The sequence below is a fragment of the Lutra lutra genome, chromosome 13 (assembly GCF_902655055.1).
Source record: "Lutra lutra chromosome 13, mLutLut1.2, whole genome shotgun sequence".
NCBI classification, from domain to species: domain Eukaryota; kingdom Metazoa; phylum Chordata; class Mammalia; order Carnivora; family Mustelidae; genus Lutra; species Lutra lutra.
In genome coordinates this window covers 74,335,029-74,356,372 of record NC_062290.1, presented here as the reverse complement: position 1 = coordinate 74,356,372, position 21,344 = coordinate 74,335,029, and the positions used below count along the sequence as shown (strand labels likewise).

Genomic DNA, 21,344 nt, shown 5'->3' with positions numbered 1-21,344 from the left:
TTCCCCAGACCCTCCAGTGAGGGTGGGTGGCTTCTTTCTCTAGACCCCATGGTACTTGTGTGTAACTTTGTTCTACAATTTATCGGGTTCTAATTTCCCTGCTTATATGTTTGCTCCCTCCATTAGACAACATGTTCCTGGGGGAAGGACTTTTGTTCTAATTATTGTCATAGCCCAGTGCCTGGCATGGGAGGATGCTTGGCATTTGGTAATCATTCAGTGAGTGGTGCAGAAAGAGCCCTGGAGTCAGTTCCAAAGAGAACTTCCAGAAATGTGTTCAGTTATCAGTACTGATATCTCTTTAAGGGAGCAGCATTTATGTGATGTTTACTATCTGATGGGTTTATAAAGAGATCTTTCCAGCTGATTTGTAGACACCTGGAGGGGAAAGCAACTGCATTTTGTTAAACTGCTCCTTGGGATGAGCTATCTGACATCCCTGTAATCAGATCTTGGCCCCATCTGTGCAAGAGAGCATGGCACAGGCAGGAGGCAGATGGCAATTTTGAGATATCATTTGCTGTTGTCATAGTGAATGAGCAAAAAGGAAGGACAAGAAAGGAAACTTTCATGTCTCCTTTCTCATCTCTGTTTGGGTGGCAAAGGGGTCCCCAGTGAGAAGGAAATTTGCTTTACTGGCAGTCAGAGACAAGGTGAAGGGGGTCTCTTTCCGTTTCCTTCTGGACCAGGTGGTGAGTTAGTTTCAGAGGGATGTGTGAGGGAGCAGAGGAGTCCAGGGCTCTAACACCTTTGAAGTGTGATGGGGAAGGGAGGGGCCAGAGTATTTGGGGCTTGTTCAAGCTGATAAAACACTGACACCAGCATCATCTTCATGCTCCCCAAGGGGGTGAACAGATAGTATCTTTGCATCTGTTGGGGTACCATGTCCACAACTGGAGTATTTCTTTGATTTCATTTTACCTGTGCTCTGGGAGAATTATTGATGGAGAGACCTGGGAATGCTTTAGATAGCCATAGGTGATCCTCTGGTGTCTCTCAGGAATTGGTCTGTTTTCTCTGTCTGCCTATATTTATTCTCACTTATTGACAGCCTGACCTAGGCTTAGCCAAGACCCAGTAATGCTGCTGATGGATGATTTAGTAAAGATGTAAAATCTCTTTTTTTCTTTAAATATTTTATTTATTTATTAGAGAGAGAGAGAGAGAGCATGAGAGGGGGGGAGGTTCAGAGGGAGAGGCAGACTCCCCACTGAGCAGGGAGCTGGGTACAGGACCTGATCCCTGGACTCCAGGATCATGACCTGAGCCAAAGGCAGTCGCCCAACAGCTGAGCCACCCAAAGATGTAAAGTCTTGTATGGCAAAGAGATCATCATTAGACCAGGGTCTGTCTAACGGTAGCATTAGTTCTGGCTGCAAAGGAAATGAGTCCGTACTCAGTGCCCGATGTGCAGGCTCTCTTTCCCATGTTGGAGGCTGAGGAAGGGAGAGGCAAAGAGAGAGAACTGAGAGGGAGAGCTGAAAGGAGCCATCTTCGGAGATGGAGAATTATTTTTCCTCACCCTCTTGATGGGAATCTTACCTTGGGTTTCCCAGAAAACAGAGCCTGAGGCACAGGGCTTGCATTTATTACATGATGGGGAATGACATCCCAGAAAGCAGGGGTAAGGGGTCCTGTGAGTAGAGCCGGGAAGGACAGAGAGTCAGTACCATCCATTGGAAACTGTGACCTCAGAACCAAGGCCTTAATACAGTTTCCCAATTTGCCAAAGTTATTACAGGAAATACACACAGAATATGTATGTATTTATTTATTTATTTATTATATGATTTATTTATTGATTTGACAGATGGAGATCACAAGTAGGCAGATAAGTAGGGGGGAAGCAGGCTCCCCGCTGAGCAGAGAGCCCGATGCAGGGCTCGATCCCAGGACCCCGAGATCATGACCTGAGCTGAAGGCAGAGGCTTAACCCACTGAGCCACCCAGGTGCCCCCACACAGAATAGTTTTAAAAAGCCGGACAACTGGGAGATACCACTGGCTTTCCGATAAGTCAGAATTAAATGGCTTCAGTTAGAGCAGCCCCAGAAATATCTGGGGAGGTTATGGAGAATTTATTTCAATTACTCCGAGCTGCTCCTAAAGAATGGCCCTATGTGGGGACTGCTGCCCCTTTTCGGGACAGCAGTGACCTGGCAATAAGAGTGTTTGGTCAGCCAGGTGGGATGAAGCGGGAAACACTTCTTTCCGGAGCAGTTGCCGAGAGGAGTCAGGGCGCAGCTGGGGGCCCTCTCTCCATCCCACAGGAGTGGAACGCCAGTGGCATCCAGTGGCCTACCAGGCCAATCACAGCTTGGAGTTCTTAGCCATTTTCAAGCGGGTACCTAGCTTTTCTTCTCATCCAAGTCAGGTAATGGGCCAGGCTCATTCTCGATGGAGATAAATGGGGTGCTTGGCCTGGGGCAGTTTGAATGGCCTGATTTGGTGTCTGAATCAGACCTCTGAACAGTGATAAGCGGAGATACGAGCAGCACCGAGAAACTAAGTCATGCCAAAGGCCGCTGATGGCATTTTGTGAAGGGACTCTCTTTTTCTGTTTCAGAAATAATTACAGAAATCCGTGCTGTATCAGTGTTTAATAATACATGCGTGAGGTGGCAGGTAAACCCAGGAAGCATCCTCTCCAAGACTGTCTACGTGGTAAGTAAGATGTTCCATGTTTTCCCTCTGGGAGCATGACTTGGAGAGATTTCCTTCATGAGGGCTTCTCCATCTAATCGTTTGACTGTTCTTTTCAAAAGTGATCAGATTTTTTTTTTCAGATATCTGGTTTATTTTATTTTACATTCTGCATTTAATATATGTGTCCTCCGGCGGGGGGTGTGTGTGTGGGGATATGTTTATATTTGGCGTCATCATGACTGCTGGTTTCCCAGCACTCGAACCTCACGCCCCCAGAAAAGGAGAAGCATCTGCTGCTTCAGGGACAGGAGGCAGCGAGTGGTTCTCAGGGTGTGATGGCCTCCATGGACGGCTGGTCCTTTGCGTGCAGCATAACCCTCCCTAGAGGGACTCCTCATTTTATGTCACTTCTTAGGGTTCACTGGTAACTGGGCTGATCGGCCTTGATACCTGATAGCAGAGGCTGACCTCATTCATCTCCCCTACGAGCACAGTGTGGGATTAAAGGAAATAGTAGGACAATGGGATTCAGTTCCACCCCGTCTCTCTCCCTTGTTTTCACCAGAGTCACAGTGGGTTCTTTTCTCTATCCCCTCCCCCGCCAAAGATACACATAAAGGGACAACGGTTGTACTCTATGGAATCAGTTCATGAGGAGACAGTCAACGTGACCACAGAAAGCAGGAACCCAGAAGTGTGCCTAGATCTGCACCAAGGCACCAACTACACCATGAGCATTTCCACTGCTCCTCCCACGCGCTCCGTACCGGCCATCATTGGGTTCCAGACAGCTGGTAGGTGGAGGTGAAGTCTCATTGCCTCCCAGAAAATGCCAAGCACAGGATGTGGGGAGATGTCCTTCAGAGTCCGTTGGGCACAAGAGTTCATGGTTGCTTTCTGAGGTCTGTAGTCAGGAGGGTGCAGTTCTAGCAGGCCTAGTAGGACAGATTCCTGTCCTGTTGATGCCAGGCCAAATGGGCACTGACGGATGGTTTCTCGGCTGGGCCCCTGGTTGAAATGGAAGGTAATAAGGCATTTAAAAGGAGAGAACATTTGGTGACGAGGCAGTCAATTCTCAATTATCCAAGGCACTAGAGGGTTGCCATGTGACTTACCGTTTGCAGGAAACACAGCAATCCTTTCTTCCTCTTGGCTATGGGAGAGGAGAAGCCGGAGAGGTGACCAGTGGCTTCACATCTAGAATGGAAACTGACCCCAGGACTGGTTGCCGGTGTGAATCAAGTTGACAGTGGGTGAGTGGATAGAGAGAGGCAGCCCTAGGATGTGGGAAGGGAGATATTAGGGTGAAAAGAGAAGTGGACAGGAAGGAGTTTCTAATGGCAGTAATGAAGCTCATTGCACATATGTATCTCATGGATTTTTATAATAATATTGTGACAATTATAATAATTTTTTCATAATTCTCATTATGGGGCATCAGGGCTAATTAAATACCTTATGAGCAAATCTCGAGAAGCCATTGGTGTCATTTATTATTTTTGGGTGAGTTTAGGTAGTTCTCAACTAGCTATCTGATGTCCCACTTAAAAGGTGCCTCAGCCTCTAGGCATTGGTGCCACGGAGAACTGGGATGTGACCTGGATTTGGCAGAAATGATGAAATCATCTGCCAGTCTTAACAATGGAGAGTGAATTACAAAATTACACAAATTAGGTCCCCAGGGTACTTGTATGTAAATAAAACAATATATTTCTTTCTAAGTAAATAATATGTAGGGAAAAGTGTTTTAGAATGAATGTGATAACTGCAGAATCTTGTTCAAAATTAATGATAAACTCCTATGGATTGATCAGGAATACGCCTTCTTCCTTTTTTTTCTTATAAGTTTTTAATTTCAATTCCTGTACCATTAACATACAGTGTTAAGAGTTTCAGGTGTATGATACAGCGATTCAGCCATTCTCTACATGACTCAGAGCTTGTCATGATGAGTACACGCGTTAACCCCATCACCTGCTCAACCTACCCCCACCAGCCTCCCCTCTGGTGATCATCAGTTTCTTGGTTTGTCTCCCTCTCTCTCTATTTTTCCATTTGCTCATTTGTTTTATTTCTTAAATCCCACCTATGAAGGAAATCCTATGGTATTTGTCTTTCTCTGACTGACTTATTTCACTTAGCATAAATACTCTGTATCTCCATCCGTGTCATGGCAAATGGCTAGATTTCATTTTTTTTATGGCTGAATAATATTCTTCTGTGTGTGTGTGTGTACGCACGCGCGTGTGCGTGCATGTGCACGTGTGTGTGTATGTGTGTATGCCACATCTCTATCCACTCATCAGTTGATGGAAACTTGAGCTACTTCCACAGTTTGGCTGTTGTAAATGATGCTGTTGTAAACATAGGGGTGCACGTATCCCTTTGAATGAGGATTCTTGCATTCTTTGGGTAAATACCCAGTAATGCAATTACTGGGTCTTAGGGTAGTTCCATTTTTAATTTTTTGAGGAACTTCTGTACTGTTCTCCACAGTGGCTGCACCTAGTTTGCATTCCCACAACAGTGTGCACGGAGAGTTCCTTTTTCTCTGCATCCTCAACGGCACTGGTTGTTTCTTGTGTTGTTGATCTCAGCCATTCGGACAGGTGTGAGGTGATGACGTCACTGTGGTTTTTATCTGCATTTCCTAATGATGAGTGATGCTGAACACCTTCCAGTGTGTCTGTTGGCCATCTGCATGTCTTCTTTGGAAAAACCGTTCATGTCTTTTGCTCATTTTTTAGATTGGGTTGTTTTGTTTTTTGGGTGTTGGTTGTATCCATTCTTTATATATTTTGGATACTAATGCTTTATCAGAGATACTATTTGCAAGTATCTTCTCCCATTCCGTAAGTTACCTTTTAGTTTTGTTGATTGTTTCCTTTGCTCTGCCAAAGCTTTTCATTTTGATACAGTCCCAGTAGTTTATTTTTGCTTTTGTTTCCCTTGCCTCAGGAAATATATCTAGAGAAATGTTGTTGTGGCTGGTGTTAGAGAAATTACTGTCTGCTCTCTTCTAGGATTTCTATGGTTTCAGATCTCACATTTAGGTCTTTAATCCACTTGCAGTTTATTTTGGTGTGTGGTCAAAGAGAGTGGTCTCTGTTGTTGTTCAGTGTTCCCAACACCCTTTGTTGCAGAAACTACCTTTTTCTCATTTCCTATTGTTTTCCTGCTTTGTCATAGATTAATTAACCATGTAATTGTGGGTTTATTTCTGGGTTTTCTCTTCTGTTCCATTGATCTATATGTCTGTTTTTGTGCTAGTACCTTACTGTTTTGATCGCTACTGCTTTGTAATAAAACTTAAAGTCTGGGATCATGATGCCTCCAGTTTTTTCTTTTTCAGAGTTGCTTTGGCTACTCACAGCCTTTTACAGTCCCATACAAATTTTAGGATTGTTTGTTGTAGTTTTCTGAAAAATGCTGTTGGTATTTTGATAGGGGTTTCATTAAATCTGTAGATTGCTTTGGGTGGTATGGACATTTTAACAATATGGTGTTCTTTCAATCCACGAGCGTGGAATGTCTCTTCATTTCTTTGTGTTGTCTTCAGTTTCTTTGATCAGTGTTTTATAGTTTCCAGAGTAGAAGTCTTTCACCACTGTGGTTGTTTATTCCTAGGTATTTTTTTGTTTTTGGTGCAAATGGGAATGTTTCCTTTTTTTTTTCTTTTTTCTTATTTTTAAAGATTTTATTTATTGATTTGACAGACAGAGGTCACAAGTAGGCAGAGAGGCAGGCAGAGAGGGGAGCAGGGAAGCAGGCTCCCTGCTGAGCAGAGAGCCTGATGCGGGGCTTGATCCCAGGACCCTGGGATCATGACCCTAGCCAAAGGCAGAGGGTTAACCCACTGAGCCACCCAGGCGCCCTGGGAGTGTTTTCTTAATTTCTCTTTCTTCTTCTTCATTACTAGTGTATAGAAATGCAACAGATTTCTGTATGATGATTTTGTATCCTGTGACTTTACCAAATTCATTTATCAGTTTTAGTAGTTTTTTGGTGGAGTTCTTAGGATTTTCCATATATAGTGTCATGTCACCTGTAAATAGTACAAGTTTGCTTCTTCCTTACCAGTTTGGATGGCTTTTACTTTTTTTTGTTGTCTGATTGCTGAGGCTAGGACTTCCAGTACTATGTTAAACAAAAGTGGTAAGAGTGGACATCCTTGTCTTGTTCTTGACCTTAGGAGAGAAGCTCTCAGTTTTTCCCTATTAAGGATGATGTTAGCTGTGGGTTTTTCATATAAGACATTTATTATGTTGAGGTATGTTCCCTTTAGACTTTTGTTGAAGGTTTTTATCATGACTGGATGTTGTATTTGTCAAATGCTTTTTCTGTATCTATTGAAATGATCATATGGTTCTTATCCTTTCTTGTATCATGTTGATTGATTGGTGAACATTGAGCCACCCTTGCATCCTGGGAATAAATCCCACTTGATCGTGGTGAATGATTTTCTTAGTATATTGTTGGATTCAGTTTCCTAGTACTTTGTTGAGGATTTTGCGTCCATGTTCATCAGAGATTTGGCCTGTAGTTCTCTTTCTTTTGTGGTGTCTTTATCTTGCTGTGGTATCAGGATGATACTGGCCTCATAGAATGAAATTGGAAGTCTTCCTTCTTCTATTTTTTGGAATTTTGAGAGAATAGATTTAAATTCTTTAAATGTTTGGTAGAATTTGGCCCTGAAGCCATCTTGTCCTGGACTTCTGTTTGTTGGGATTTTTTTTTTTTTAAAGATTTTATTTATTTATTTGTTAGAGAGAGAGAGAGCATGAGCACAGGCAGACAGAGTGGTAGGCAGAGGCAGAGGGAGAAGCAGGCTCCCCACTGAGCAAGGAGCCCGATGTGGGACTCGATCCCAGGACGCTGGGATCATGACCTGAGCCGAAGGCAGCTGCTTAACCAACTGAGCCACCCAGGTGACCCTGTTGGGAGTTTTTTGATTACTGATTCAATTTCTTGGCTGGTTATTGGTCCCTTCACATTTTCTTTCTTCCTATTTCGTTTTGGTAGATTATATGTTTCTAAGAATTTATCCGTTTTTTTCTAGATTGTACATTTTGTTGGCATATAATTTTTCATAATATTCTCTTCCAACTGTTTCTTGTTATTTCTGTAGGTGTTTCTTGTTATTTCTCCTCTCTTATTTGTGATTTTGTTTGAGTCCTCTCTCTTTCCCTCTCTCTCTCTCTTTTTTTCCTGAGTCTGTCTAGAAGTTTATCAAATTTTCTTGATCTTTTCAAAGAACTGGTTCCTCCTTTCATTAATCTGTTCTCTTGTTTTTTGTTTTTTTTTGTTCTATTGTTTGTTTATAATTTATTTGTACTCTAATCTTTATTATTTCCTTCCTTTTGCTGGGTTTAGCTTTTATTTGTTGTTCCTTTTTTTTTTTTTTTTTTTGCTCCTTTAGGTGTAAGGTTAGGTTTTTTGGTGGGATTTATTTGGTTCTTGAGGTAGGTCTGTACTGCTCTAAACTTGCCTCTTAGAATCATTTTTGTTGGGGCGCCCTGGTGGCTCAGTCAGTTAAGCATCTGGCTTTGGCTCAGGTCATGATCTCAGGGCCTTAGAATGAGCCCTGCATCGCGCCCTGCATCGAGCCCTCCATCAAGCCCTCCATCGTGCTCTCTCCTCAACGGGGAATCTCCCTCTCACTTCTCCCTCTCACTTTCCCCTCTGTGCTCTCTCTCTCTCAAATAAATAAATAAATAAAATCTTAAAAGAAAAAAGAATCATTTTTGCTGCACCCCAAAGATACTGGATTGTTGTGTTTTCATTTTCGTTTATTTTCACGTAATTCTTTACTTCTTCTTTGATTTCTTTGTTGACCTATTCATTGTTTAGTAGCATGTTATTTAACCTACATTGTATTTGTGGTCTTTCCAAATTTTTTCTTATGACTGACTTCTAGTTTCAAAGGGTTGTGGTCAGAAAAGATGCATAGTATGACTTCGATCTTTTTGAATTTGTTGAGACTTGTTTCATGGCATAATATGTGGTCTGTTCTGGCAAATGTTCTATGTGCACTTGCAAAGAATGTGTACTCTGGGGCGCCTGGGTGGCTCAGTGGGTTAAGCCGCTGCCTTCGGCTCAGGTCATGATCTCAGGGTCCTGGGATCGAGGCCCGCATCGGGCTCTCTGCTCAGCAGGGAGCCTGCTTCCCTCTCTCTCTCTCTCTATCTCTGCCTGCCTCTCCATCTACTTGTGATCTCTCTCTGTCAAATAAATAAATAAAATCTTTAAAAAAAAATTAAAAAAAAAAAAAAGAATGTGTACTCTGTTGTTTTAAGATGGAGTGTTCTGAATATATCTGTTAAATACATCTGTTCCAGTGTGTCATTCAAAGCCACTGTTTCTTTGTTGATTTTCTCCACAGATGATCTGTCCATCCATGTAAGGGGGATGGTGAAGTCCCCTACTGTTATTGTGTTGCTATCCATTAGTTCCTTTATGTTTATTAGTAATTGCTTTTGGTATTGGGTGCTCCCATGTTGGGTACATAAATATATTTATAATTGTTTCTTTGTCTTGTTGGAGTGTCCCTTTTATTATTACATAGTGTCCTTCTTTGTCTCTTATTACATTCCTTTTTTTAAAAGTCAGTTTTGTCCTGGGGCACCTGGGTGGCTCAGTCAGTTGAGCATCTGACTCTTGATTTCAGCCCACGTCGTGATCTCGTGGGATAGAGCCCTGCGTTGGGCTCCACGCTCAGCGGTGAGTCTGCTTGGGATTCTCTCTCCTCTATCTGTTCCCCTGCTCATGTGCTCTCTCTCTCTCTCTCTCAAATAAATAAATAAATCTTAAAAAATAGTCTATTCTGTCATATATAAGTATGCTATCTCAGCTTTCTTTTGACATCCATTTGCATGATAGATGTTTTTCTCTCCTCTCACTTTCTGTCAGTCTGGAGTGAGTTTCTTGTAGGCAGCATATACATATATCTTTTTTTTTATTTTAGATTTTATTTATTTATTTAACAGACAGAGATCACAAGTAGACAGAGAGGCAGGCAGAGAGAGAGGAAGGGAAGCAGGTTCCCCTCTGAGCAGAGAGCCCAATGCGGGGCTCGATCCCAGGACCCTGGGATCATGACCTGAGCCGAAGGCAGAGGCTTTAACCCCACTGATCCACCCAGGGGCCCCAGTATGTCTGTGTTTTTAATCCATTCTGACATCCTGTCTGTTGATTGCAGTTTAGTCCATTTACATTCAAAGTAATTGAGAGAGATGTATTTGTTGTCGTATTGTTACTTGTTTGTGGTTCATTGCGTAGTTTTTCTGGGGGAATATGTCTTTTTAAAAGACTTTAAACTCCTGTGTCATTATTCAGTCAGAATGACCCCTTGCTGTTCAGGGTCAGCGATTTTTACTAAGATCCAGTTACCTCTGCAAGGTAATCTCCTCTCCCCGGGAAAAGGATGGTGGCCTTTGGGGTCAGATAGACCTGGTTTTGCATCTTAACTCTGCATTGAAGAGTTAGGGGACCGTGGCTGAGTTGTTAAATGTCTCCAGAGCTCTTTCCTCTCTCTGAAATTTTAAGTGGAATTGGATTAAATTTGGAAGTTAATTTAGTGAGAAGTGGGATTTATGTGGAGCCATTCCAACTGGGAACAAAGCACGTTTCTGCATTTACCCAGTATGTACTTAAGTTTTATCTGTTCTATTTTTATACGCACTGGTATAAGGATTTGCCATTCTCTCCTCTAGAGCCTGTACATTTGGTGATCTGTTATCATTTAAGCTTTACACTAGTTCTCTTAGAATGGATTGGGAAGTTTTCTGTATTTTTTTATGCTCTGGAAAAGTTTGTATCACTTTGGAATTATTGCCTTCCTTTTATTTTATTTTTTAAAGATTTTATTTATTTATTTGACAGAGATCACAAGTAGGCAGAGAACCAGGCAGAGAGAGAGAGGAGGAAGCAAGCTCCCTGCTGAGCAGAGAACCCAATACGGGGCTTGATCCCAGGACCCTGAGATCATGACCTGAGCAGAAAGCAGAGGCTTTAACCCACTGAGCCACCCAGGTGCCCCTATTGCCTTCCTTTTAAAGTTGGACACATTTGCTCGTAGGATCATTAAGTTTCACCCTTTTTTGGGAAATAATTCTTTGATAAGTTTGCTGATTTCTGTGATTTTCTTTTGATCTATTTATGTTTCCTACACTTTCTTCAGGCAATTTTTATAGCTTATATTTTCCTAAAAAAAAGTGTTCATTTGGTTGGGATTTTAAAAATATTGGCAAAATATGGAATATTTGTTTACAACTGCTCTGGGGTTACAGGTTATGTAATCCCAGGTTATTCTGATTCCTAAGTTTGGTTTTCTCACTCTTTTAAAAAATTGGCTTAGCTTGAGTTTTCTGTTTTATTACTGTTTCTTTCCCCAAAGAATAAACTCTTGGGTTTTTAAGTGTTGTTTTTTTTTTCACCTCATTAATTTCTCCCCTTAGTTTTATTAGTTTTTTCCCCTTGATTCTCTTAAGTTGGTTATATTGTTTTATTATTAAATTCTTGAGTTGAATGCATAATTCAACTCATTTACATTCTTTCCTGTTTGATAATAAAAGTCTTTAATGCTTTTGGACTTGAGCATTGGCAGAATTCCTTAAGCATTGATACATTCTCTCTTTATCCCTTCTTTCAAGTCATTGAAATAATTGTCCTTCTGATTTTCTCTTTGATTGAAGAATTATTTATGTGTTAATATTTGTTCTCTTTGTTTGCTTTCAAAGCATTACACAATTGCTATTTGATTTCCCCATTGATTGAAGGATTAATTACAAGTGAATTATGCAAATGGTAGATTTTCTTTTTTTTTTAACATTTAACTTTTTTGTTATTTCTAGTTTTATTACATTTTGGTATTTTTGAGGGGAACTTATTATCATTTCCCTTGGAGATTATTATTTGGGAAAGTTTTGTGATAATAAATCTGTACATTTGCTTGTGAGTAGAGTGAGATCTAGTTTTCAGTCAACTCTATTAATAAAGGTATTCCAGACTTCTGTTTTTTGTTGTTGGTAGTGGTTTGTAGATGCTCGGATTGCCATTTTGGTCAATTTCTCTCAGAAATTCTAATTGTTTGGATTCACACATTTTTAAGTTACGATATTTATGTTCATGACTGATGTCTTACTTGTAAATTCTAGCTTTAAAAAAAAAGATTTTATTTATTTATTTGACAGAAAGAGAGAACACAAGTAGGCAGAGAAGCAGGTGGAGAGAGAGGAGGAAGCTGGCTCCCCGCTGAGCAGAGAGCCCAATGCGGGGCTCAATCCCAGCACCCTGAGACCATGACCTGAGCTAAAGGCAGAGGCCCAACCCACTGAGCTACTCAGGTGCCCCTGATCTAACTTTCATTAATAACAAATGGCTCACTTTACCCTGTTTACAATTTTTTACCTTGAATTATAATTTGGTAGCAATCTTGGTTTTCTTGATTTCTTTGTACATCTATTTGCATAATATGCCTTTGCCCACTTTTGTTCTTTTTTAAATAAAAAAAATGCATTTCAGTGTAGTTAATATGCAGTGCTGCATTAGTTTCAGGTGTAGAATAGAGTGATTCAGCAGGTGCATATATCACTGAGTGTGCATCTCGAGTAGTGTACTTTTCATCCCCTTCACCTGTTTCCCCCACCAACACTTTTGTTCTTAAAATCTATCTCAATAACATTGCTGTAGTACTCCAGGAGGCAGCATATGTTGTGAAGAATTCTGAGAAAAGTTTTGTTTTTAAGTAGATGAACATTTTACATTTAGCGTTCTTTGTAATATGATTTTCCTTTCTTCTGTCCTCTTGTTTTCTCCTAATGTTTCTTCACTATGTCCATTGTTTTCTACCTCCTAGTGACACAGATTTTCTTTTTTGGTGATACAAACAGTACAGATATTTTAATTTTATATTACACATTAAAAAACAAACAAAATCTATTTGAATGTGTGTTTCTCTGATTACCGGTGTTCAGACTGAAATAATGTTAACTTCTTCCTGAATAAGATAAGGAAGTCAGCATTCTCTACTTCCTTTTTTTCTTTCCCCTGTTGTGTCCTTTATGTTTTTGGCTTAATACAGCATTTTATTGCCAGCGTCTTATTTTAAATTATTTTTTAACTTGTATTGCATTTTAAATAATTCATTTTTATATTGATTTACAGCAATATTTGCAACACTTATTTAAACAGGTATATGTTTTAACAGTTTCAGTGCTTACTACCAGTCCTTTCATACCAAAGTTTCTCTATTTTTTTCTACATTTCTATTTCACTGCAAAATGCTTTCTATCTTCTTCTTTCCAAGGAATGGGATACTTTCTGAGCCCTTGATTATGTGAGAATGTCTTTTTGCTGTCTTCATGAGTGAATCAGAGCTCAATAGAAGATAAAATTCCTGGTACATACCTTCTGTTGGTAGAATTCTAGAGGCATTTCATGTTGATTTTGGGAATTTAAACTTTTGAAAGAGAATTTGAAGATGGTGTGATTTTTTAGAAAAAAATCCCATTATAGATAATCTGATTTTTAAGCCTCAATGTCACAGAGGCTTTCTTTATGTGTGAAATTCAAGACTAATTATTTATTTTCATGCACATGTTAAGTGTTTATTGACCACTTGTGTGTTTGACATTATTTGAGGCACTCAGAATTCAGTAGTGAATGAGACAGAAAGGACCTTTACCTCCTGAAAACTAGTCAGGTGTGATATAAATGTTACTGTTTTTCACTAAGTTTTCCTAGTACCGAAGAGGGTTTTTGGATCTTCAGATTTGGGTCCATTTGATGTAATCTGAAATGGTGGGGTTTGGAGCTAATGGTGGTTTTATTTTATTTTATTTTAAAGATTTTATTTATTTATTTGACAGAGAGAGATCACAAGTAGGCAGAGAGGCAGGCAGAGAGAGAGAGGAAGGGAAGCAGGCTTCCTGCTGAGCAGAGAGCCCGATGCGGGACTCGATCCTAGGACCCTGGGATCACGACCTGAGCCGAAGGCAGCGGCTTAACCCACTGAGCCACCCAGGCGCCCTAATGGTGGTTTTATTAAAGCACGGGGACAGAAGGAGCTGCACTGGGGTTGCCACGGGTGACCGAAGTTGGTTGGGGGTTAGGGGAAGCACAAGCCTCCAAGGTGTTTTGGAAACAAGGTTTCCAGGATCCTGAGGGGACTAGTTATTGTTAGGAGAAGGTCATTTATTGCTATCTAGTAAACCCTTAGTCCTGAGACCCTTCAGATATGTATCAGCGGGCCATAGGCTTGGAGGATGATTGTCACATATTTCCTGGTAAGGTAGAGATAAAAGAAGTTTCCAAAGGAATGTATATGTTTAAGTAGACTCCCAGGATGGGGGTAGGGTGCAGTTGGGCTATGATTGTCTTTTGCCCCTAGCACAGTGTCAACATCCAGGCAGCTGAGCTCCCAGAGGGAAGGTCACTCTGTCTGTTTCAAGGGCTTGTCAGTAGGCTCTAGGCAGCAAGGAAACTTAGTTCTTTCTTTTGCCTTTGTTTCCCACGTCACATTTGTACATTTAGAAATAGTTTCTTTCATAAAATCTCTGATTATTGCTTTTTTTTTTTTCAATTGGTATTTTGGCTCATCAAATGCTCCTATATGGAATTCCTTGTTTGTCTGCACTGGTCTTCACTTTCTCCCTTCCCTGACTTTTCCCTCTGTCTTCTGTGAGAGTGCAGCAGGTGTATTCTGTACAGACATGTATGCATATATATATCGACCTTTCTGGCCTTCACTATTTCTAATGCATGTTATATTTTGTTGTTGAACTTGCATTTCCTTGTCTCATCTAGTTCCTTTTTTTTTTTTTTTTTTTTTTTTAAAGCTCTATGCCCAGTGTGGGGCTTGAACTCACAATCCCAGGATCAAGAGTCACATGCTCTATGGACTAAGCCAGCCAGTGACCCCTCACCTAGTTCCCTTTTTATTTCTGCTTCTCTCAACCAGTTTCCTCTCTTGCAGCCTTTTATTAGCTCATCCTTTATCTGTTTTAATCCATCTTTAAAATTTTTTACTGAAAATACAAAAAAAAGTTGCCTAATTTTACTATTACTTTGCCCAATTTTTTTTCAAAAGAATATTCATTCTTTGCCTCTCAAGCATAATCTTTATAGAATCATTTCATAGGCTTTTTTTTTTTGCTTCTAGATTAATTATTGTTAGAAGACAAAAGTTTTATCTAGGTTTGATATTTCTCTCCTAATAAAATGGATGGCATTCTCTTTGCTCTTACTTTTTATTGGATGATATTAGTGTGCTTATCTCAGATTTCCTCTTGAAGGATTTACTGCTGATTGGATAACCCAGCATTCTTCCGGAAGCAGCTAGATGTGAGAAAGCCCACACTGCCCTAAACATAATTTCTGAGCACTTTTTATTTTTTTAAAGTAGGTTCCACACCCAGTGTGGAGACCAAATAGGGCTTGAACTCATGACCCTGAGATCAAGACCTGGGCTGAGATCAAGAGTCAGATGCTTAACTGGCAGACCCACCCAGGCACCCCTATTTCTGAGCACTTTGCTATCTTTTTTTTTTTTTTTTTTTTTTTTAAAGATTTACTTATTTATTTGAGAGAGAGCATGCCCCTGCCCAGGGCGGTGAGGGGGTGGGGAGAGGGGAGGACAGAGGGAGAGACTCTTCAAGCAGACTCTCTGCTGAACTCAGGGGGGTTGGGGGAGTGGGAGGGTAAGGGACCTGGAGGTGAGGGTAGTGGTGCTGGATCTCACCACCCATGAGATCATGACCAGCTGAAACCAAGCGTCTCACGCTTAACCCACCAAGCTGCCTGTGTGCCACTGAGCACTCAGCTGTCTTGATTGGTGAAACTTGCTCCGGGCCAGCATCGTGTTGTCCAAACTTCATTATGACACTGTGGTCTGCAGAGGCAGGAGGGAACCAAGTCCCTCCTTCTGCCCACCCAGGCTCTCTGTCAGGTGGAACCTCCAGGTCCCTAGGCCTCCCCATAGAAGTCCTTCCATGATACTGATCTCTAGTAGCTAAGGAGGGACTATTATTATTACTGGTAGTAGTAGTCACAGTGATATATACAGTTTTTACCCTGGCTGCCTATCAGCTCTGCCTGGTGCATTACAACAAAATACAGACGTGTGCTTGTCCCTCAGATCTGCTGTGGCTGGGTGATTCTGGTATGCAGGCAGGAGCAGGAGCGACCAGGCTAAATTGTTCCAGATGGAGCATCCCTCACTCATTTGTCCTGTTGCCCTCCTCACTTCCAGCCCACCTCTGTGGGCCCAGCCCTTCCCCACTTACTTCCCTGAAAGGCTCTGAGACCATGCTCCTTTGCTTGAGGGCACTTTGTACGTCGTAGCTCTCAGCGTCTTTCTTTTGTCTGGTCTCATCCACATGGTGCTGAGTGGAAATGTCTTCATGTTGATGCCTTGTGTATGTCAACCAACCCTTCCTTCCAACACAGATGCAAATTTTGACCCATTTTTACTATTTTCAGTCACTTCTGTCAGAACTGGGGGTGGGAAGTGGGAACCAGATGCTTTTGTTCATGTTGCCATTGTCCTCTGAGTTCAGATTCTCACGGCTGTGAGCGAGCCGGTCCTACAGAGATGGGAGCTGTGCAGATGGTATTTCTGCTTTAGGTTCTGTTTGTGAACAGACATCCTTGCACACGTATATTTGGTGTGCCTCAGAATCATATGCAAACATGTGGCAATTTTTGCTTCTGATTTCTTTATGAAATCTTTCAAAGTTGTGAAGATGAAGGGAAGCACAAGGTCTTCAGATTCTCTCTCATAACCATATTTTTACATTTTCCAATTACAGCCAAGAATATTTTCCCCCGGCTAATTGCCTCGTGTTGCATATGTGAGTGATATGTGATATGCTCTGGAGAGTTTTGATTTTGAATGGAATAATCTGTTGTCCTTATTCCTGCTTAGGGGGTCGAGGCTCGCATGGGAGAAACGAAGTTTTCTAGGTAGTAATAAAAAGTTTCTCTCTGATAGACATTTAAACCTTTTCTCATTTGTCGAAAGTGTACCGGCTTCTTGGGAAACTTGCTCTTCCTTGAAAATTAGCCTTGGTATTCCTGGACACTCTGTGAGTTTTTTACTCATCAGTAACAAACCTCTTCCTTCTTCATGACTACCTGAAGAAAATAGAACAGTAAAGGAATAAATTAGACTGCAGGGGGAATGGAGTGCCCCCCCCTTTTTTTAAATCCAGGGGTTGAAATAAGTCTCCTTTCTGATTATTTTACTGTCTTTGTTCTTACCTGAGTAGCTCTTGAAACACTGTCTGCTGAGAAGCAAACATCTTTCCTGGCCATCTCCTTTCTGTTCATCTTCTAGGTTGGAAATACCCATGCTGAGAGTTCTGATCGATGGTCTTCGACTTTTATTCACATTTTCCTTATTCCGTGACTTTCTAGGTGTTGACATGCTTATCTTCAGGACATTTCGTGTGTGGACTATCCAAGTGATAGGGTGAACTTTCTTAAAAATATCACAGCTTTATCAGTTTATGGTGATTTTAAAAAAAAGATTTTATTTATTTATTTGAGGGGGGGCAAGAGAGAGCAGGAGCAGGGGGAGAGGGAGAAGCAGGGAACCCGATGCAGGACTCGATCCCAGGACTCTGGGATCATGACCTGAGCTGAAGGCAGACTCTTAACTGACTGAGCCACCCAGGTGCCCCTAGTTTATGGTGATTTTTAAATATGAATTATTTCATCCAATTCTCTCAGGAACCTGTGATGGAAGAAAAGCAAAGCAGATGACTTGATTTCACAGAGAAGAACTTTAGGATTCAAAGGGCTAAGTGAATTAGCTGAGGTCATGCGGTTAAGTTGTAGAGTCAGGACTTGTAGCCAAATGGGACGCTCTTGCTGTTAAACACCCTGCTGGCTCATGTAAGACATCAGAGCTTCCGTTGTACTTGGCCAAGATATGTTTTGCTAAGACATGCAACCTTTCCATATGTTTTATCTTTTAGAAGATGATCTCTTAGAAGATGGAGGAATTTTCAATATTTCAGTATTCAGTGAAGCTTGTTTGAAACTGAGCAGGCACCCTAGGATACTTGGATCAGAACAAATGTACCAAGTAAGAAGATCTCTCATGTTATCTGTCAAAGTATCTCATCACTTAAAAATCTGGGGGCCTCTCCAAGTGAGGATCCAAAGCATTTAAAAACACTAATGGAATGAACTTCTAGACAGTTTGATTTTTGTTTCTAGGGTTGGAAATGAGATGGGGGGCCAAGTAGGGGACGAAATTGAAGGAAGGCACACTAGCGGGTGGCTTGCTGTCAGTTTCCCTGTCTGGTATTTCACGTGTATGTATCATACTTTATTTTAGTGCATTTTATACTTACAGCTTATTCTGTCATCAAATTCATACTGGGTTGTAAATTTTTAAGAAACTCTTTGCATGGCAATTGGTCCTCATTTAACTTGACTTTTTAAAAATCACACCTCTCAAGTAAAATGATTTGTAAATTCAGGTCAGAACTGAGGTTTGTTATTTTGTGTCATTTTTAGCGCCTCTTGGCAGAGTAGACTAAGTATCAATTTCAAGTTCATTCATTCATTCATTAGCCATTTACCAACAGTGTATCATTTATCAGGGACTTTCAGTTCCCACTGGTGTAAATACATAAGTAAGCTGCACTGTGGTGGAATGAGTGCTTTGATAAAAGGTAAATAAATGGGGGGTTGTGTGCACATGTATATGTCCAGGTGGGGTTTTGTTTTGTTTTTTTTAAATTTTCTTTTAATTTTAATTTTTTAAAATTTTATTTATTTATTTGAGAGAGGGAGAAAGAGAGAGAGCATGAGAGGGGAAGGGTCAGAGGGAGAAGCAGACTCCCTGCTGAACAGGGAGCCCAATGTGGGACTCGATCCTGGGGTTCTGGGACTCGATCCTGGGATTCCAGGATCATGACCTGAGCCGAAGGCAGTTGCTTAACCAACTGAGCCACCCAGGTGGCCCTGTTTTGTTTTTTTAAACAAGAAGCAAAGACAGTGCTAAATCACAGAAAATGAGTGGGATTCAACTAGATAAAAGATGTGGAGTGAAGGTGGAGAAGGGCACTGGGGACAAGCAGAGAAGCATCTTGGATATTAGGGAACACAGTTCTCTTAGGGAACTAAAAAAGCAAGGGAGAATAGGAAGAGATGAGGCTAAAACCTGAGCTGTGACTAGATCATGAAGAGCCCTGGGAATTTTGAGTTTGGATCTTATTTTGATGTCTCTGTGGAGCCAGTGGAGGATTTTAAGCAGATGAACCAAATATTCACATTTTCATGTTTAGAAGGAACACAGGGGCTAGAGACATATTCAAGTCCCCAAATAAAGTTAAGATTATTACTGATATAAGATATAGATGAATTTAAAAAATGAATATAGAAATAAATGGTCCTAGGACAGTTGGTTAGCTACCTGGTTAAGAAAATAAATGATTCTGGGTGCCTGGGTGGCTCAGTCATTAAGCATCTGCCTTTGACTCAGGTCATGATCCCGGGGTCCTGGGATCGAGCCCCATATTGGGGTCTCTGCTCAGCAGAGAACGTTCTTCTCCCTCTCCCCTTGCTTGTGTCCCCTCTCTCACTGTGTCTCTCTCTGTCAAATAAATAAATACTATTTTTTTAAAAAAAGGAAAATAAATGATTCTTTGCATTTATACTAAAATGATTAAAGAGTTAAGTTTAGGAAAAAAAGTTGCTTATTAATATGTTAAAGATTCATTTAAGTAACATGGAAAGCACTCTCAACAAGTCCATTGGAAAATGTGAACATTCAAGGGCAGTTTTCCAAAGAGGATGGATATATATATATATATATATATATATATAGCCAAAACACATATGAACACATTTTATGCCTCACTTGTAAGAAAAAAAAGAAAAAAAATTAAACCACAAGATACAATGATTCTTCTATAAGTACAGAGTACTGTTTTTGTTTGTTTGTTGTTTGTTTGTTTGTTTATTTATTTATTTATTTATTTTGAGAGCAAGCGAGCATGCGTGCAAGGTTGGGCAAGGGCGGAGGAAGAGGGAGAGAAAGAGACTCTTAAGCAGACACCATGCCCAGCATGGAGCCTGACTCGGGACTTGATCTCACGACACTAAGATGATGACCTGAGCCTAAATCAAGAGTCGGATACCTAACCAACTGAGCCACCCAGATATCCCCAGCATAGAGTACTGTTACACCCAGCTGCTGGCCAGTTAAACGGGCATGACTTTTCTGGAATAGTTATTTCTTTTTTCTTTTTTTTTTTTTAAGATTTTATTTATTTATTTGACAGAGAGAGATCACAAGTAGGCAGAGAGGCAGGCAGAGAGAGAGGAGGAAGCAGGCTTCCTGCTGAGCAGAGAGCCCGATGTGGGGCTCGATCCCAGGACCCTGAGATCATGACCTGAGCCGAAGGCAGAGGCTTTAACCCACTGAGCCACCCAGGCGCCCCTGGAATAGTTATTTCTTATTTGTTAGCCTCAGTAAATTTTTGGATATGAGCTATAATTAATCAAGCAGACCTATACAGAAAGACCAAGCAGTTCTCTGAAGCTCTATTTATAGTAGGGGAAGTTGGAAATGATGTAAATGTTCATGTGGGGATTTGGCTACGTAAACAATCCCACGTTCATCTGCTAGAACCTTCTGCAGATGCAGAGTATGTTCTGCCTCACAGTGAATTGCAGTTGCTGCTGTTGACCAGGATTCCTGTGGAAATGGTCCCTGTTTCTCCTATTACTTCACCCTTTATCTGTCTCTCCTTCCTAGGATTCCCTTCCTCTGCCGATCCCTTAAATCTGATTACCATTCTCTTGTCATTCTGTACCCTTCTTTGGGCCATGTTATCCAATCTCTTTACTTCCTTCACTGTCTCTATGCTGTTAAGTCCTAAATCTTTTTCCCCAGACCTCATCTGTTCTATAAGTTCTAGGCCCACACTCCCTGATTAACTTTTTGTGTTCTTTTTTTGCACTGTCTTCACGTACGTGATTCTCCTGCCAGCAATGCCCTTCTTTCCCTTGCCCTACCGGGCTGACTCCTGTTTATCTGCAAGGCCCAGGTCACTCATCTCCCCTGGTGGGCAGGTTTCAGTGACCTCCTTTCCTGAACGCTGTTCCTGCCGTCTGAATTGCTTGTCCTGTCCGCGACTCACCTGGTTAATGCTCATTTCTCCTTGGGTCCAAATTTAGATAAGGCAGCTTTTCCTGACCCCCAAAGAGGAGGGTTCGGTGTCCCTCCTGAGTCAGTCCCCTACTGCCTCACGTACTCTAGGACTTACCCCTGGGTATTTTGTTTGCCTGGATACTCATCTGTGAGTTCCTTGAGGTCAGGGCTTGTACTTTGCCATTGTATACCCAACACTGTATACTCTGTATATCTATTTACAGAATGAATTAATGACAGAGAAAAAACCCTTCGCAATATATTTTTAAATAAAACAACTTTACTATAAAATTGTGCATACAGTATGGTTTAAAATATGTGATCAGAAAGTTATATTTTGTTTGTAGACTAAACCATGTGGAGTTTAGGATGAGACTGAGTCTGTGGAAAAGACTGCCTGCCTAGTTGTGAGGTTTTTCCCAGCAGATGGCAGCAGCCTAAATGTAGACCTGATGAAGCCAAATATCTGGGTGGACCCAGTGTGTTTCCAGTTTTCTAGAATGGGTGAACTGAGAACAGAGGGGCAAGGG

General features: G+C 41.1%; 1 protein-coding gene across 4 annotated transcripts in view; it reads left to right on the top strand.

Annotated features, from left to right (window-relative positions):
• SUSD1 (sushi domain containing 1) overlaps window positions 1-21,344 on the top strand; it is a 128,859-nt gene that overhangs the window by 47,423 nt on the left and 60,092 nt on the right. For all 4 annotated transcript variants that reach the window (XM_047700513.1, XM_047700514.1, XM_047700516.1 and 1 more), the window contains exons 7-9: window positions 2,566-2,663; window positions 3,253-3,439; window positions 17,624-17,733. In XM_047700513.1, the coding sequence (XP_047556469.1) occupies window positions 2,566-2,663; window positions 3,253-3,439; window positions 17,624-17,733 (395 nt within the window). The remainder of the gene's footprint in view (window positions 1-2,565; window positions 2,664-3,252; window positions 3,440-17,623; window positions 17,734-21,344) is intronic.